Source organism: Nelusetta ayraudi, unplaced genomic scaffold (genome assembly GCF_046127955.1).
Source record: "Nelusetta ayraudi isolate G7.1 ecotype Tasmania unplaced genomic scaffold, CSIRO-AGI_Nayr_v1 ptg000092l, whole genome shotgun sequence".
Lineage (NCBI taxonomy): Eukaryota > Metazoa > Chordata > Actinopteri > Tetraodontiformes > Monacanthidae > Nelusetta > Nelusetta ayraudi.
The window spans coordinates 1,861,872-1,880,326 of NW_027466142.1; the positions used below are offsets into that span (position 1 = coordinate 1,861,872).

Genomic DNA, 18,455 nt, shown 5'->3' on the forward strand with positions numbered 1-18,455 from the left:
CTTGATAACGCAATTCACAATCAACACGACTGACGTTTCGAAACGGTTTCTCCGGTTATTCACTATGAAGGAATTTAACAACGTAATAACAGACAACCAACGACTGCAATGTGTGTGTTACCCTTAAAACAATATGAAGCCTGCCACAACTCTCAGACAATTAATCATTTGCAGGTTCTGTGCATTTTATAGAATCAAAGTGCTGCATCTAATCCAGTTTATCATTTAATAACTACAAGCGTGTTAAATACGTGTATTGTTAGGCATTTTAATGTGCCCTCGCTCACAGCGCCAAAACGTGTAAAAACGATCAGAGCTGGTATTCCTTACTAGGCCTATTTCACTGGGATAAACAATTGCATACAAACGTAAGTAAAAACAAATCAAACAAAAAAATTGACTCGCGCCACTACGTGTTCAAGTAATTACATGCAGTACCGCCTGGCGCACGCCGGAGGGAGACAGCCGTTTTGAAAGGGAGCAAACAACAATTGACGTCACCGCCGAAGATGAGCCTTCCACATCGTCCACGCGCTGTTCGGTGTATTTGAATGGAATACGACATAAAGGTTAGTAGGCGATGAAGCTGGGGGGAGAGAACCAAACACACCGGTGGCTTCGGTGAATGAGTGAATGGTGGCGCTTATCGCGGACGCTCCTCCCGACCTCGTCGCTCTTGGGCCGAGCCGAGCCGAACCTGACGAGACGCTGCCGTCGTCCGGAGTTGGCGCCTGCTCTGCTCTGTGTGTGCCCGGCAGCAGCAGCAGCAACGGGTAAGCTAGTGTCAGAGCTCTTAAGAAGCAGGCTAAAGTGGCTGATCCCCTCATTCTGTGGCGGCGCAGACCGGCTCCTAATCAATGGTTAGTACTTTGATTACACCCAGTGGATTTCCCCTACTTGACATCCTCGAGTTAACCGTCGCCGAAACGTATTTTCCACTTCAATTCAAGGCTCGCCGTAAGACGCTGGAATATATAGCTCCAGATAAATTGTACGTGTTGTCACCTTTTAAGACGCTCTCCGTAATAATCAAGTAAGGACGGAGGACGGAAGCCATAGTCTAGGTTTTTCCCCCCCTCCTCTTGATTTAAATATTTTTGATGATGTGTGCGTGTCAACGTGTGTACACGGGCGCTCAGTGCTGTAGCTGCATTCCCTATTCTGTGCTGCAGGCGAAAAGTAATGGCAGCTGCTTTTCTGTGCCACTTTGAAGTTGGTCAATGGAACAGTCACCCATTCAGTCAGTTGACTGCCGGTGTGCATTTTGTGCATGGTGGAAAATGCTGTTTAATTACTTGATATTACGCCATTACTGTGCTCATGTGTTAATGTGTCACAGTAGTTACATTTCAAAAGATAACAGTGCTGGGATTAAAAAAAAAAACAATACAATTTCAGCTTTGAAATTGCGAACTTGAACACGCATGCAGTATGGATGCATTACTTTACTGCTGTGCAGTGCTGATGACGCAGAGTGTGGAAGTGTTTTCTCACCATTGGTGGTCTGATTCTACAGTCATGCGATCCTCTGAGGTCCCAACACAGACACTCCAGAGATGATGCACAGAAACCACAGCAAAAAATAAATGTACAGCAATTGCAGAGTGACTGTTGAAGCGGGGATGACGTGCAATACTGTACAGACATTTCTTGCATCCCTGCCATTCACAAGCAACATTTTTCCAGAGATCGCAATCTCAGTTGCCAACTCCTCATTATTGAATAGTGGTTTCACAGAACACTGCTGCAACTGCTCGAAATGAGGCTCCTTTATGTTGGTGCGGTGCTAATAGGAGTTCAGGTACACAAGTGAACAGCATTCTACTTCACTAATTCTCGCTGCACTCAGGTGTAGGACACCAGGTTGCGTTCGAACCCCTCAATTACCTGATGAATAGTCCTTTTGTGCAGGACGTGTTTAGTGAAGCAGTGTGTGTCCTGAAGTCATGACTCTCTCACCATAATGACAGACGCGGTTGATGATATCAGCCCCGGGACGCAAGTTAGCGGTAATTACGGCTTCGCGTGGAGGTCGATGAGCGGGAGCGCCCATTCAGCCGCCGTTTGACCTGGCAGTGTATAAATGGACTGGAGGTGAGACAGATGAGTGTGGAACTGCCGCGGGATGGGGCCAACTGTAGCAGAGCAGTCAGCCACTTTGAGAGGCAGCCAGTGAGCAACAGCTGCTGCCTTTGTGTCATCAAAGGTACGGTGGTGCGAGACATCAGTTTGTCCTTTTTTAGATTTCAACTCTTCTGTTACCATGAGGCTAAAACAGTTGCTCTTCCTTGCCTTGATTATCCGTTGCATTGCTGAATGAGCCTGGAACTGTCCGGTTATACTGTATGTATTTATGTAAATACAATATTTGTCCTGTAACTACATTGGAGCGTTGCCCCCTGTAATTGGAAATGCAGTTTTCTGTCGGATTTTTCACTAATCTTTTATCGCTTTCACCCCTCTCATGTGGCTCTGGTCTTGTTGTACTTGGTGCAATTGCATTACTCTAGCCAAGCAAGCTAAACAGGTGCATCCTCAGTTCCCGTGGTTCAGCATTCCATTCGCTTTCATTTCTCTTTGTCCGTAGTCAGCTGCTAAAGTTGATGATGACAAGGGAAACTTCTCCCTTAGCTGTTTACACCAGGCTGCCGCTGCCGAGCAACCTCTGCTGCTGTCCAGGCACTCTGTCTGTCTGGAGTGGCAAAGGCCAAAACTGTATGACAGCAGCACTGATAACACTCAGGACTCAGGGGTGTCTGACTGACGAAAGCCAGTGACTTGTTGGATGATGATGATGATGATGATGATGATGATGATGATGATGTGGTGGTGGTAAAATGCTGGATGAACTCTTTGCGGTGTCATTGTGTGTGCCTTACAAATGAATCTCTTGATGCAAATTAGACCAAATCATGACTCTGGCGCTCAGCGTTTTACCTCGCTTCACTCCAGCGGCAGTGAACTTGGATCCAGTTTTGGTGACACTGACTCAGAGGCTGACTCAGAGTCAGGCAGTCTCTCTCAGATAAAGACAGAGACTGCCTGTCCCTCTCTTTATCTGCGCAGCAGGCACATATGGGCCTTGAACTCTAACAAGACACACACACACACACACACACACACGACCCGGTGATTCGGTAAGAGTGTGATGACATTTCTCTGACCTGACATGCTGACATTTAAAAAAAACAACAGCTTTTTATTCCCTCGGTACTGGGTCCTGTTAATGAAGAAAGCCCACTTGTCTTCTTCAGTGTGCAACCCCACAGTTTGAACCTGCCTCTGCAAAACACTGATTGTTCTTTGTCCTCACACCAAGCAAGCAGTCAGCCAACGCCAAAGAGGAGCTGAGGCACATATGTTTTCTGTAGCGGGGGTCGATGTTTGCAGAACGTCTCAGCTGATTGTCTACCGGTCTATAAAATGAGAATTTACAAAAAAAAAACTACTTTTTAAAAAGTTAAAAATGAAATTGGGCTTTTTTTTATGCTTGTTTTCATAAGTAACTGCTCTGTAAAGTGTATAATTTAATTAGCTGTGTTGACTAAATATTTCTAAATGGTGGCCAAACTAAATAGAAGCTGTATGCTCAATTGCACAATTAAAAGTAATCACTTGCAAACACTGAGCGTATTTGTTCCGCAAAAGAATTGGCTGGATTCATCCGCCAGCATGCTGTGTGTTTCGCTCTTGTTCCATCACGATGAGCTGCGCCTCTACATTTTACACTAAAATGTGGAGGCATTTGTACCATCATGCTCTGAAGTGTGAAAATGTGAGGACCATAATGAAGAAGACCAAAGTTGTACAAAAAAAAAAATTGCGAAGCCACAAGAAGTTGTAACCTGTGCTGATTGTGACAGTGAAGAGACTGACTGCCTGTTGCAAGGACTTATCTCTGCTTCTGAATGTCGGATCCAGAAAACACCCTTAAACCAGTTTAGTTGCTGAACTAATCATAAATCTGTCAGCGCACTGCAGCAAACTGTGTTGAAGGAAGCAGAAAGATTTGATGCCAATATTATAGTGAGACTTTTTTTTTGGTTTGTTTCCTCACCAGTGTCACGTGACCAAGACAGAAAATCTGTTAAAATGTTAAAAATGACGTTGATTATTATCAAGGCTCCTGGTTTTTAACTACTTTTTTTTTTTTTGGTTTGTTTGTTTCAACGTCATGGAAAGAAGTCGACTGGCGCAGCTGCAGTAATGAGTTCTGCCTCTGACGCACAGGCGCCAATTTTGCTTTGTGGAAACCCAGGCGAGACAAAACATCAAGACAGAACCTGTTTGTCTGGGGGGAGTGGGGGGGGGGTTTGTCCAGGCACTCCCCAACAATCATCTGAACACACAACATGGCAAACAATTAATCGACCAATCTGAATTGTAACTCGCACAATGAGTCGGTGGCTGTTATTTAGTTATTGAGTTTTGTATTGGGCTTGTGATTGCTTATGGCCTGCGTTCACTGAGATGATGCGCCAGTTGCTTATTGGATGGATTTTTGTTGATGCAAGAAGTTGGTTGTCTTGCAGTTGTCTTGCATCTCACTTGCTATTTATAGATGCAGTCGTCATGGCTGTAACAGTGACAAAGGCGACTGTGGCGTTGTTACCTGCTCTTCCAGGTCACACAAGCACGATGGCTGACTGCTCAGCAGCTGCTGCTGCTGCTGCTGCTGCTGTCGCCACCTCTGGAGAAACGATGCTAGTTCAGCTTCATCCACGTCATGAAACTGATGTGCCTTTTGACTTTTGATTGTTCTCAACTGTGTCGTGTTGTGTGGTGTTGTGATATCGTGCTGCGTTACCATTCGCTGCACTCCTAGTTGCACTAATTGCCACATGGTTCAGCACACCTACCGAGGCTTATACATTTGCTGACTTTGTCAGAAACAGTTTGTCTGCTGCTCGTCCATCTTTCCCACAAAAATCTTTTCACTTGCTAATTGGAGTTTGTACAATGGTTAGCTAACCCCAGAGATCTGCTTTTAGTTGACATGATATAGCCTAGCTGTGTTTGAATGATGCTCACAGTCGATTTAAGTGACGTTTGAATTATATGGAAAAACTGTAAAGAGTTGATAATGATTGTAGTGTTTTACTGCGGTTTTACAAAGGTTGAGAGTGGATTGAACCACACTGTTCAAGATGGAAATGCAAGGGAATCAGTAAAAAAACCCAAAAAACTTAAACTTCCAAGCTTCAGTTTTCATTGGATTGCCTCACAGGTTAACTTTCTGTCTAGTTTGACTTCAACTCAAGCAAAATATTGGTATAATTAGCAGTCAACCAAAGAAAAAAAGACATTAGCCCTATGTATTATGAAGTCTTTTTGATTTTATTTTGCTGCTTAAAGCAAATTCAGAATAAATAAAAGCTTCTTGTTCTCTGCTTACTTTCTTCTGTTTGTCCGTGATCCTTTCTTGGCCTCCTCTTCTTTCTCGCAGCCAAGTCGTGCCCATTGTTTTTTCTGCCTCTCGTCCACAGTTCGGTGCCTTCCCAAGGATCCCTGTCGGCATTTCTCCTTCACCAGTGACTGTTTCACCCTCCAGCGGAACCTCCCCAGTAACCTGTGCGGATTACTGAGCGCGCTCTCAGCCTCCGGACAGTCAGACCGACTCAAGCACTTTTTGAGCGCCAGCTGTCATCAGTGGTTCTGCAGGAAAAGGTGAGCAACCCTTCTTTTCTGTTTGAGTAATGAATGGGTCTGTTTATCCAGGGCAACTTTGCATGAGAGCCTGCTGGCTGTGCCTAAATGAATTGATGGTCTGTGCGTAGGAGCAGACCTGTAGGAATGTTAGCAGAGTGAGGAGCTGAAGGTTTGTGGAAGAGATGACCGAGTGGATATAGTTAAACTTTAATTCCTTCTTTTATTCTTCTGTTCAGTTGTTTTGATACAAAAAGGTAAGAACAAAACTTTTTTCATCTATTGGAAACAACTGAATTGTGTTAAATTCTTCAAATTCCAAACATGAATTTCTCCTAATATGACCAGGCTCTCTTGCATTTACTCTGTATTGTAACAGATTTATGCCAAGGTACAGAATTTGCTTTGCATTTTATGTAAATGCAACAAATAAAAAGTAATTCACTGAAAACAAGCAATAAAAAAAAGTGCTGGTCTGTGTACAAGTGGCTCTGTGAAGCACTGAGCGTCACTGTCACTGATGTGTTTTTGTGTTGTCCACCCATTACTATTATGGCCTCTAATTGCAAGTAATTGGCAGCTGTGTAAATCCCACCAGTTTCCAGTTTCCCCCACCCACAGCCGGCCTTTGTTTAGTGACTCGTGAGACTCGGTCTTCATTTGTCATTTGGATTGGGGCTGAACAGTAAGGAATTTTTTTTTTTTTTTTTTTAAAAGAAGAAGGTTGAGTTATCCCGATTGGAGCTAATTTTCAGATGAGATCATATCAAAGCCTGGTTGCACATTCCGATGTGGAGGTGCAGGTATCCGGTATGTTCACCTCACATGCATGTTTTTGGAGTGTGGGAGGAAGCTGGAGAACCTGGAGAGAAGCCAGCAGACACATTGAGAACATGCAAACTCCACCCAGGAAGGCCCCAGGAGACCCTGGGAATCAAACCCACAACCTAACTTGTTAGGCAGCAGTGCCAACCACTGCGCCATCATGTCTACATTGAGAGTGATCGACAAAATTCGGTGAAATTGTGGGTTGACATCTGCACCCTCCATCCCTTCTCCACCCCCCCTCCCCACCCCACTACCTCTCTGCATCCACAGATCCGCCCCCCGGCGGCCAGTTGAGGAGTCATGCTCGTCAGGTGCCATCATGACTTCGCCGCTAAGACGCCCGCCACCACTGCCGCCGTCTTCAGGTCCCGGCTGGTGTTTGTCCTCGCCCTGCTCGCCCTCCTCTGCCCGCCGAGCCGAGTGTCGGCTCAGACGGCGAGCGTGAGGCAGCTGCCGGCCCAGGTGCTCCAGGACCTGCTCGATCGCCACGGAGACAACGGCACCATCAGCGTCACGCAGCTGCGCGCTCTGCTAGCGCTGCTCAGCCAGCCGCAGGGCGAAGAAGAGGCGGCTGGCGGCAGCGACGCGGCTGGTGGTGGCGGCGGCGGCGACCTCCACATCCAGGAGGCACCTGCGACCACAGCACCCAGCCTGAACGGCTCCAAGGTAAAGCAGCCAAAACCCTGTTTGCCCATGAATGTTGTAAGTAGTTTCATTGACACACACTATTGTTTTAAAACATCATTTCCATCACGTGTAGCCTTTAGGCCATTGAACCACAGCAGTTGGGTCTCCCTGGGTTCTTCAGTGGTGTTAAAAGTTTTAAAATTCCTGGCTGCATTGGCTGCCAGAGGGGGCGCCGCACACACAAAGTTCACACAGTGAAAACTGTTCAAATATTGTCTTTAGATTACGCACTGTTGATCAAGTCAGGCAAATAGCAGCTTGACCTGTCGTCACTGTGCTGATGGTTAGTGGTTGAACTTCAGACAGTGACATCAAGGCCTCCACTGAAGCCCTGGTGACTCCGGGGCTTTTCCAAGAGGCACCATATCCAACCGCTGCAAGATTGCTGAAATGTTTTGCATATTTCTCAGGCTCAGGTCCATCTGTGACTGACACACTTGCTGATGGGCTTTAGAACAGACTTGGGCTGAAGAATGGTACCTGATGGTGGCGTGAACAACTTTACCAAGGGATGGGCAACGTGTTTCCGATTGAAAATATATAAATATCGCTACTTCTGTGAAGGATTTTGCTGTTAACTGTTGCACAGTTAAATTAAACATCTGTGTGCAGCATAAAATAAAATATTGACTTAGAAGAACAGGTGTGGGCCAACTACGGCCCGGGGGCCATATACAGTTTAACACAGCATATTATCTTTTTAATCCGGCCCGCCGAACTTGAAGAAATTATATTAACAGTGAGTAAGTAATGAAATAGCTGCTTTTCATCCGTTTTTTTTTTTTTTTTTTAATGTTTTAAGAATCATTTCAATAAAGAGCTGAATACTGTGGAGCTTCAGAGACACTTGCTTCATTTTCATTTGACATTAAAGCAACATCTTTTCTACATAGCCCATCCTCCACCCCCCTCACCCCCACCCCCAGGCACTAGAATGGACTTCACCTTTTTAAAGTTTTCCACTCGCATTGTTACACTGAAACGAGTCTGAGTTTCTTTTAACCAACAGTTGTCTCCACGCCGTCTGACCATCATTTATGTTGACAAATCCCAAACCCGCCACGACGACGGCTGAATGAACGAATGAAATTACGGTTCCACAGTAAGATGGCAAAAAACAGTCCCTTCACCCAATACTGACTGACTTTGTTGTCGTGGTTCCCAGTGCTTGCCTGCAGACGTGCTGGGTGTCTACAGCATCGGGGAGCAGTCCCGGCTGGACGGTGCGGGCCTCCACCAGCTGTGTCCCGTCATGCTGCAGCAGCTGGACGCCGGCACCTGCAGGACACATAAGGAGGAGCAGGGTGGCGACGCCTCCCCCAGGCCGTCAGACACTGAAGGTCAGCATGGGGCTCCAGAAGTTGGTCAAAGTGTTGAACAGTTTGTGTTAACGGATGTGATGATTGACTGTGTTTCGTGTACTTGACAGGTTTTGTTTTGCCTAAAAGTAGGGGTGCTTTCGATTTTGCAGATGGAGTCGGCTTTGAGTGTCGCAAAGCGTAGCAGAAAAGAGGTTCACATAACAGTTATTTCACACTGAGGGCTGACTGGATACTGGAGATATTATGTGATGTTCTCAAAGGAGACGAAAGCCAAAGGCAGCATGCAGGGCGAGCCAGAGACACATATTGCATTTCTGTTTGACTTGGAAACCCAGGCACTCTTTAGACTGCGCGGTCCAACCTGAGCCGCGGCGTCATAGCGGGGATCTGGAGGGGAAGCGGCAAAGCTCCGAGTGCCGCTTCTTCACTGTGCTGATGAGCAACTGTGACCCCTCACTGGCTGCAGACTGTGAACACACTGCAGGACGTCTTTGACAGCTCCGCAGGCTATTTTGGTGTCTGCTGTAATTCTGACGTTCTCAGGAATCTGAGGCACAGTGCAGTCTGATTTTGTTTTTTTTTAAAAAAAAGGGGGGGGCAAGAAAGAAAAGAAAAATGTCTCACTTCTGACTTTGATTTAAAGAGGCCTTGGAGAAGTTGGTATAAAAAGCAGACAAATTACAGACTCTGAGATTTTGGTCAACCTATGTGATCTTGTGCCTTGAGGGCTGCAGCAGAAAATGTCTGGAATGTTTATTGCTCCATTGAAAGCTTTGTAAATGTAACTCCGGGTTGCATAATCCTTCATATGAAGGAAACACTCTAAACTTTTACCCATCCACCCATTTAATTTAATAAGCCGGTAAATATTTTTCCTCCCTGTCATTTTTATAGTTTGCATCTCATCTGACAAAACTTTATTGTTTAAAATGCATGTTTTTATATACATAATTTCATATTTTCACTCACTTTGTCAATTTGAGTCGTTTTGAATTTGTATCTGTCCTACATACAGGTGTCACGGATGTCAGAGATTGTCAGTGTTTCCAATATTTTGTTGATTGTTGTTGCAAGTTTGTGTATCGTTGCTGTTGGGCACAAACCTTTTATTTCCACGGTAGCTTTTTTTAAAATTTATTTATTTAAACTTAAATAAATTATGATTCATTAATTGACATCAAAGAGTCATTACGGAGATGGGATGCTTCCTAAGCAGCCTCTTAACTTTTCATTGGCTAAGAATTGGTAATGCATGAGCAATTTTGCACTCGTTGACTGATCAAAATCATCTGCTTTGTCAGTTGACAGTGGTGAAGATGGAAGGTTTGCTTCTGACGGCGTAGCATCAAATTACTCCGTGTTTTCGACAACATAACATTTCAGAGGGAGAATAACCACGTTTTCATGTGTCAACGCCCAAAATAACGTGTCAGTCGCACGTGTAGTGGCTCCAGGAAATGTTGTGTTTTGGGGAAATAATTGATATGTATCAATAAAGGTCCCATATCACAGCATGTTAATCATCTGCAATCAAAGCCTGTCAATGAGCTCTCAGACAAACCAGCAAAGTCCATTCTGTACTTCTCCGTCATCTGGTTATAAATGACCCTTGTGATGTCACAGAGGGCGCTGCCTTAACTAACTCTCCGTCACCACTTTGCTGTTAAAGATACAGAACGTACGACAGACGCAGTCATGTGAATCTAACGTGATGTAACATGGGACCTTTTCTGAAGTTGCGCTGCATTGTCCCAGAATAACGCCGTCCCCTTCACTTCTATCCAATCTTTGCATTGCAACCCCTCCCACCCACCGCCAGTGTGGGGCTTTTCTTTCCTGAGTGTGACCGTGGTCAATGCCTTCTCCCTCACCGGAGTCTTCATCGTTCCTCTCATGAAGACACGCTATATGAAGTATGCACTCGCCTTTTTCATCGCTCTTGCAATTGGCACGCTGCTCTCCACTGCCATCCTGCAGCTTCTGCCAGAGGTTTGACATCCATCCACATCCACATCCATGCACATGCACACACACACAAACACACACCCCTTCTTTCCTTTTTATTGAAACTGTTCTCCTCCAGCAGCCTCCATCTTTTCTTGCTTTGTTGCAACATCACTTTCTTGCACCCTCTGTGTGCTACTGTCTCCGCCCTCTTGGCCGCCGCCGCCTCTTCTCACAGGCTTTTTTTGGGCTCTAATAAGCACTGTTGAAAAAAGCTTTTGGGTTTTTCCTTTGCCCTTTCTAAATTGTTTTTGCACTGTTGGTTTTGTTTATTTCCTCTGTACACCTTCCTCCGCTACCAAGAAGTGTTACTTTTTTCTTTTCTATTTATTTCCCTCAGAAACGAGGTTGCGGCCTTTTTCAACTCACGCAACACGTACAGAATTGAAACTGGCACAGACACTTTTGCTTCCGCTGTGTTTTTTCCCTCGTTGTTATTATCAGTGCACTTCCCTCTGTACTGAGATCGAGGCCAGCAAATGTTTTTTTTTTTTTTAGTATTTTGTTGTTGTCTGCTACTTGTGCACCATGAGCAACTCGGAAGCCGAACAGTTTTGCAGCATTGGCCTTGCTTTGTAGCCAGTTTGAGGCAGCTCTGGCAAAATGTAGTGCAGCTCTCCTTTGGTGTCCTGCAAATTAAAATGTAGCTATCGGTGCTCCTTCAGCTACTTTTGAGCTATTTTCAGTTCATGCGCCCCGCTTTAAGAGTCTCCAGGAAGATTTAGGTTGCATCTCTGCGCTGACTGGGTTTCACCTTTTTTTTTTAATTTGTGCTCCAGTAAAGAAACCTTGACCTTGATTAAAAAAATGGAACATGTACCAGTCGGTGGGAAAACAACATATTATGCATGCAACTTTGGTGTCATTTTCTTTTCATCTTCTTCCCAGTGTAAAATTAATCTTTTGATGTTTGGAAAGACTTGAAAGACCTTTTCCAAAATCTCCTGACTGCCAGATTGTCTTAACTCCTCCTTTCTCTCCTTCCAGGGAATTAACTGGTTGGTGTTATTCATTTTTTTTAACCCGGTGATTAATCTGATGGACTATGTTCTTAAGGTCTTCTTTCTTCTCTCCCCCGCCTCCTCCTCACCTTCCCCTCTCTTCCCCCCGCCTCCTCTCGGCTAACCAGTCTGGGGTTATGGGATCCTGTGTGTGACACTGATCTCTCTGTGCTCGCTGGTGGGCGCCAGCGTGGTGCCCTTCATGAGGAAAACCTTTTACAAACGGCTGCTGCTCTACTTCATAGCCCTGGCCATTGGCACACTCTACTCCAACGCCCTGTTTCAGCTCATCCCAGAGGTAGAGTTCATGCTGCTGCGACTCACTCTGCTGCAGACACTACGTGTCCTTTTATGATGACAGGAAGGAGCATTGGAACCTTACAACACGTTTCCCCTAGTTTGCTCATTGTGACTAGATTCCTCACCAAGTTATTATTGGGTAGAGGATTAATCTTTGTCAAGATTTTAATAGCTGATTTTTTATAGAGATTTAATAGAGATTTTAAAGTTATGTTGCCAAGTTCCAACAAATTCCAATGTAGGGAAAAACTAATTGTATGGAGAGTTCAGTTGCCCATCAGTTACATGCACAGAAAATATTCCAGATTTCAACTAACAATATTCCAGTTAAGATAGTTCTTTGGCTTCTGAAAAATTAATATTCCATTATTGCTGCAATTTATTTGCGCCTGTTTTATGTTATGCAAATGCAGTTGCTCAATTAAAAAAATATATAAATCCATGAATTGCTTTACGAGAGTTTAAAGACATTTAAAGGCATGGAATGATATCAGAGCAAATTTCTTCAGCAAGGAACATTTTGCATAAATCCAAATATTTAGTCCCTCCCTCATGTCAACATCTAGTTGTAGCATCACTGAGTAAGATAAGCTGTTGGAGTCGAGCAGGTGGTGGGTAAGTTGCCTGACGCTGCCCTCTGTCCTGTGCTGCAGGCCTTTGGTTTTAACGCCTTGGAGCATTTCTACGTGAGCAAGTCTGCGGTCGTCTTCGGAGGCTTTTACCTTTTCTTCTTCACGGAGAAGGTCCTCAAGATGGTTCTCAAGCGGAGAAACGGGGTGAGTACGCAACCAGCGTGAAGAAGAGTTCTGTCGGACACAGTTTGAGACTGTCGCACACTGACTGCAACAAGTGTCACGGATGTTGTTAACGTGTGATGTTTTTGTTAAGGATGCCAGAGGTGAATTATTCCAAAAAATTATTCCAAAAATTGCTTTTGATTTAAAGGAAGAAGCAAGCAGCCTTCCAGTTTGATTATGCAAAAACTATATTTTGGTTGAGGGTCCTCGTAAACAACTGACTTATGAGACTTCATTGGAGATTGATGAAAAACAGAGTACATTTTAAAATTGTAATATCTTTTTTTTTTTTACGTGTTCATCATTTGACACAAATGGCTATGCCTCCTTTTATTTGCTTTTTCCACACACTAATGATAACGAATGAATAATGAGTTCAAGTTTGAGTTCCTCCTCTTAAGGAGGCAGTGCAGGTCATGACTGAAGTTCAAAGCAACGCCCTGAGTTGTTTGCATGAAGACCGTAGACACAGCCCTCTCTTCAAACAAAGTTACAATATACAATAAGCCTTCCAGTTAAAGGAACACAGATGTTTGATTTCCCTCCCTGACAAAATGCTGGATCAACGGCGCTAGAAAACAACTCATGTTGAAACTTCAAAGGCACAGGCCAGACTTTCTTATGGCCAGAAATTACATGATGAGGAGAGCTGAACTCAATTTATGCAACACCAACAGTAATTCTCAAGACCATTTAATAATGTGTTTTTGTAAAAATGAATTCCGCCATTATACTTTGTAAATGATTGCACTTTATGGATTTTTCCTCTGAAGAGCAGAGTGAAATGAAGGAGCACGTTAAGTGTCTGAGAATTCCTCCAGAGATTCAGTTTACATTCTCATCCAATATTCATTCACGTTGAAGCTTTCAAACAATTGGCTGTGGGTGGCGTTACAGTGAGTGATGAGGTGCCTGCAAAAGCAGACTTACACACCATCAGGTTGGTCTTTCACACATAGACATTTAGATAAGTTTTACTTATGTTTCTTACGGTTTCTTACATCATGATTAATGCAGCACTTATAACCTGCCATAATTATAATAGAATTTCCCCAGTTCTCATGAGTCAAGTGTTATGTAAATAAGTGTCTGGATAATTAGAAACCGTCTAAGATGGGAATAAAGTTGCAACTGCCGCTTCTTTTTTCCCCCTTCCATTAATTGGACAGTTTTCAGAGTTCGTTCAAGGCTATTCACCATGATTCATTTTTTTTAATCGCAATGTCTGCCGTCTGTCACAGAGACACAGCCACAGCCATTACCCAGGAGCCGACCACTACTCGGCCAGCCACCCGGAGGTGGAGGAGGGGGAGAAGGAGAAGCTGCAGCAGAACGGAGAAGCCGGCAGTCGGGCTCTGGTCAAGTTGGATGCCGGGGAGGGGGAGCTGATGCTGAGTCCTGCACAGACACCAGAGGTTGGCGGGTTTCAGTGTCAGCGTGCTCAGTGTAGCTATGACAGAGCAGCTTGAAGTTGCGTTCATGTCTAGCATCTGTTCACGCCGTGCATGAAAAGTATGAAGTGAAGTTTTTTAGGGCGCCACTTGCGTAGATACTATTTGCTGATGCGAGTAGATAGTGAGACAGTTATGTGGATGGAGTGGATAGTTATGCTACTATCTGCTCTCATGCACGTGTGAGAAAGTGTGCAGAATAACTGGTCTAACCTGATGGTTGAGGGGCCAGAAAAACATTCAGATGTTCTCTGTTTATGTATAAAAACAATTCTGTATTGCCATGTATGTGTTCCTCACCTTTGCGGTTGCCTCTGTCACTCTGTACACACCAGGACTCCCAGAGCCAGAAAGGCACGGGCCGAGCCAGCACCGGCGGCAGCGGCGGCTGCTACTGGCTGAAGGGGACGTCCTACTCCGACATCGGCACGCTGGCCTGGATGATCACGCTGAGCGACGGTCTGCACAACTTCATCGACGGCCTGGCCATCGGCGCCTCCTTCACCGCCTCCGTGTTCCAGGGCATCAGCACCTCGGTGGCCATCCTGTGTGAGGAGTTCCCTCATGAGTTGGGTGAGAGAGGGCGCTAGGTGACGTCAACTGGTCTGTTTGCTTTCTGTGCGATTAATTTTCAATCCTGTCTTTTCCCCCCAACCAGGAGACTTTGTGATCCTGCTGAACGCTGGCATGAGCATACAGCAGGCTCTCTTCTTTAACTTCCTGTCGGCCTGCTGCTGCTACCTCGGCATGGGTTTTGGCATCTTGGCCGGCAACAGTTTCTCCCCGAACTGGATCTTCGCCCTGGCGGGTGGAATGTTCCTTTACATCGCTCTGGCAGACATGGTCAGTATTCGGTACAGAAGTGGGCTCTGTAAATAGGATATTACAGTTTTTCAGCGTGAAGATGTTCAGCAGAAGATGCCCATGAAGTAACCTGTGACTAGGTTCTATTGGAAAGTCTCATTGTTGTACTTTTCCACTGTCAGTATTTATTGACAAGTTAAAGCCTGTTTTTCTGCACTTTTCAGTGAAGCATCACTTGGTTTAAACACAAAATGAATTAAGAAAGTTAATATAGATAGATAGATAAGTAGGTGTACTTTATTGATCCCAAATTGGGAAACTACACCGATGCAGCACTAAAAACAATACAACATCTATCTATACAGCAATCACAAGAAAGAGTCAAAGTGAATTTAGATAGGACAAACAAGCAAGAGCAAGATGTGCAAAAAGGCAGTCAATTGTGCAGAGGCAGGGATAAGCAAGGTTTTATATACTATTAGTGCAATATAAACCATTATCTGGTGTCTCCCAGTTCCCAGAGATGAACGAGGTGAGTCGGGAGGAAGAGGAAGCGGGCGGCAGCAGCTTCCTCATCACCTTCGCCATCCAGAACGCCGGCCTGCTGACGGGCTTCGCCATCATGCTCATCCTCACCATGTACTCGGAGCAGATACACATGGGCTAGCGCAACGCTCCTGGGAACCATCGACGAGTGTGCAAAACTAAGCTGATTCTAGCAGCCGTCATGTGACCCGAACAGCAGAACTTTCCTCTGGTATCCTCCTCCCACCGTTAGGTCCCTTTGACTTTGGGCAGTTAAGGCTGTCGTGCGGCAGGTACGCACGCCTTTCTGTCAGAAATCTTCAAGTAGCCCTCCGTGCACAGTTCCTACATGCAGTAGATTCCATGTAAAGCAGATGGCGACCTTCTTTGTTGAGTTGTATCGTTTTTTTTCTTCCCATCATTGGAGCGCTCGGCCTCCTGCAGTCACATGGATGTGTGAGCATCTCACAAACTGATGATAAATTCAGTCACTTTAGTTGTTTTTCCTTTTTTCTCTTTCTTAGACTACTGAGCTGCCATTTTTGGTTCCTGCTCCTCTGCTCTCCCATTCTTCCCACAGTGACATCATCAAGCCCCAACCGTTGAGATCTCACAAAAACAAATCCTGAAAACGTGTTTGAAAAGAAAAAGTGTTTCAGTCAAGAACAATCTGTGTCCCTAGGAGGGCGAGGAAAGCGCTCTGTGAGACGCCTTTCTGTCTCTTTTCTGACTTTCCTTTCCACCCCCCCCCCAAAAAATGATCCAACTGGAATTGAGTGTGAACATGCGACAGACTTGCGCCAGGACTCTGCTATTCCTTCCTCTGCATTATCTTTTTTTTTCTATACCCAGCAAAGGCAAAAAGACGATCTGACCTTTAAAGACCAAATATGGACCAACCATTAGGGAGTTGGAAGGGCTACATGCTGGCGTCTGTGAGTGTCACTCACTGGTTGACTGTCCTCCAGTTTGAAACCCCTCATGAAGCCTGTGACCCACATGTGAAATCAGCAGCTCAGCATTTGTGACTGTGATCAGATGATGATGACGATCCCTGCATTTCTGCACATAGTTTACCGTCTGTGCCCGCTGTTCTGTCATTTTTCATCCATTCAGTAATCATGTTTTATATATATAGCTGGAATTTTGAAACCCACCTCTGTGCTCTTCTTACATCTCTTAGACGGTTTTTACCTTGAATTGTCTGTTCTTTTGTTGTATTGAACTAGTTTTGAATGGCAAAATACTGTAACATTAACCATACAAGCACGCACACTTTGCCTCCCGGCTTGCTGGTTTGCCTTCCCCATTCATATTACATTTACTAGAGATGTTAGAAAAGTAACACGACATTCAAAGTAAGTGTTTAAAAATGCGAAAGGCGAATATTAATATTATTCCTATATTGAAAATGTTTTTGCCTCATGCAATTTTCTGAAGGCCCAGCATATTAGATGTAGTAGCATCTAGTGGTAAGAGATTATATTGCAACGCCATGAACACATTTATCCATTTTCGATGGCATTCTGCTCCTGGCCCATCTGTCATTTTAACTTCAGCTGTCCGAAATATAAATTTCAATCATACTGGGAGGCTGGATGACCCCCTTTGCAGGAAACAGGGAACTTCAGCACCACTCGGCAAACCTTCTCCCTTTCAAGTCCATCTGGGAATAGGCCTCACCAGTGTTAATGTCTCTTTTCTCAGCTGCTTTTACCTGTGATATCAAAGGAAAACAAAATCCAAACTAATTCTTCTTTTTTTTTTTTTTTTTTTATTACTAGTGACTTATCTAACTGTGTGAGATTTTACATTCCATTTTTGCCAGTAGATTCTAGTAAATGTTATTCATGGGCCTTTAACATCTCATGGGAAGGCTCAAGGTTTGTAGCAACATTGATCCATGTGATGGTGCAACATCACCAGGTCCTCAAAGAAGCAGCCGTGTGTGTTCTCACACACCAGAGAGGTTTAACAGCAACTGATTTATGCCCATGATGTTTTATTTAATCCGTTGTTTTTAGACATTGTAGTGTTTGATGCCCACATACTTTTATCCTACACAGTAATTTCATTCTCTGGTTCACTTCTTCTCTGTACAGATGTGATGGTTATTGTTGGTGCATATTTATGAATTTGTAGTGGCAGTATCCAGAGTTCATCAGCACACACATCTGCTCACATCTTTCTGCTGTATTTTTTATTATTTAAATTGTTGATTTTTTTTTTTCAAATTCAGTATAAATCTAGAATATAGCAGTAATTCATTATTTATCACAGATCCTAAACAAGAAGCTATGTTGACTATGATGTTGTATAAGGTTTTTTTTTCCTATGTTTTCCAAAGTTTCCTCCCCCCCACCCACCATGAAGGTGAAGGCAAGCCATTGAAAGCATGTACCACGACAGTACTCTGCTCCTGCTGCTTGATATGAAGATTATTTATTGTTTGAGCCATAAAATATTTATTTTGTTCTACACAAAATACTCTTTAGATTTACACCATACCTAACACATTTTTGTTGTTCATTATTGTTATGTGTAATTTTTACAGGTATGTGACTGGAATACCTAAAACATTAATGCATTGCTCATCAGAACTATTTACCTGAGGAGATATTGGGGGGGAGGAGTTCTGGAAGCTTCTGAAAATGTAATTGTCCCAGTGTTAAGATCAGACCCAAACCAATTACTTGAGACTTTACTGCTAGAAGTCATATCATTTGCTGGAGGTTAAAATATTTTATGGATGTGCTTATGTTTTTTTTTTTTTTTTCAATCTCTATTTACTTTTCTCACTGTATCATGGAATTTGTTTTATAAACTTCATTTTTCCAAGAAAACCATGTGGCAAGAGCTTTATTTATTTATTTTTTAGTAATTGTTGTTTATGTCTACAGCATGAATGTATTAGTTTATTGATTTTATTACGCTTTTATTGTTTCAAATCCAAATGAGAATTCTTTGACACGGTTATTTGTATTTGTGATATTTAAAAATAGCAAATCTCCCTGTCTAGTAGCTCAAGTAACATCCCAGACTACCCTCTATTCATTCACACAAAATAAGTGATGGATTTCAAATAGTGTA

At 43.9% G+C, this 18,455-nt stretch overlaps 1 protein-coding gene across 2 annotated transcripts; it reads left to right on the plus strand.

The window, feature by feature from the left end:
- The first annotated feature begins 424 nt into the window (after nt 1–424).
- slc39a14 (solute carrier family 39 member 14) lies at nt 425–17,990 on the plus strand. 2 transcript variants are annotated; one of them, XM_076046947.1, is made up of 10 exons: nt 425–569; nt 5,487–5,667; nt 6,765–7,140; nt 8,327–8,501; nt 11,617–11,786; nt 12,442–12,564; nt 13,827–14,000; nt 14,372–14,609; nt 14,695–14,879; nt 15,355–17,990. In XM_076046947.1, the coding sequence occupies exons 3-10, from the start codon at nt 6,775–6,777 to the stop codon at nt 15,505–15,507; spliced, it is 1,584 nt and encodes a 527-aa protein (XP_075903062.1). In that variant the 5' UTR covers nt 425–569; nt 5,487–5,667; nt 6,765–6,774; the 3' UTR covers nt 15,508–17,990. The 2 variants fall into 2 exon arrangements, with proteins under 2 accessions (XP_075903062.1, XP_075903063.1); XM_076046948.1 differs by lacking the exons at nt 425–569; nt 5,487–5,667; nt 11,617–11,786 and adding an exon at nt 10,303–10,472 and having other exon boundaries at nt 6,745–7,140.
- Nucleotides 17,991–18,455: the final 465 nt, after the last annotated feature.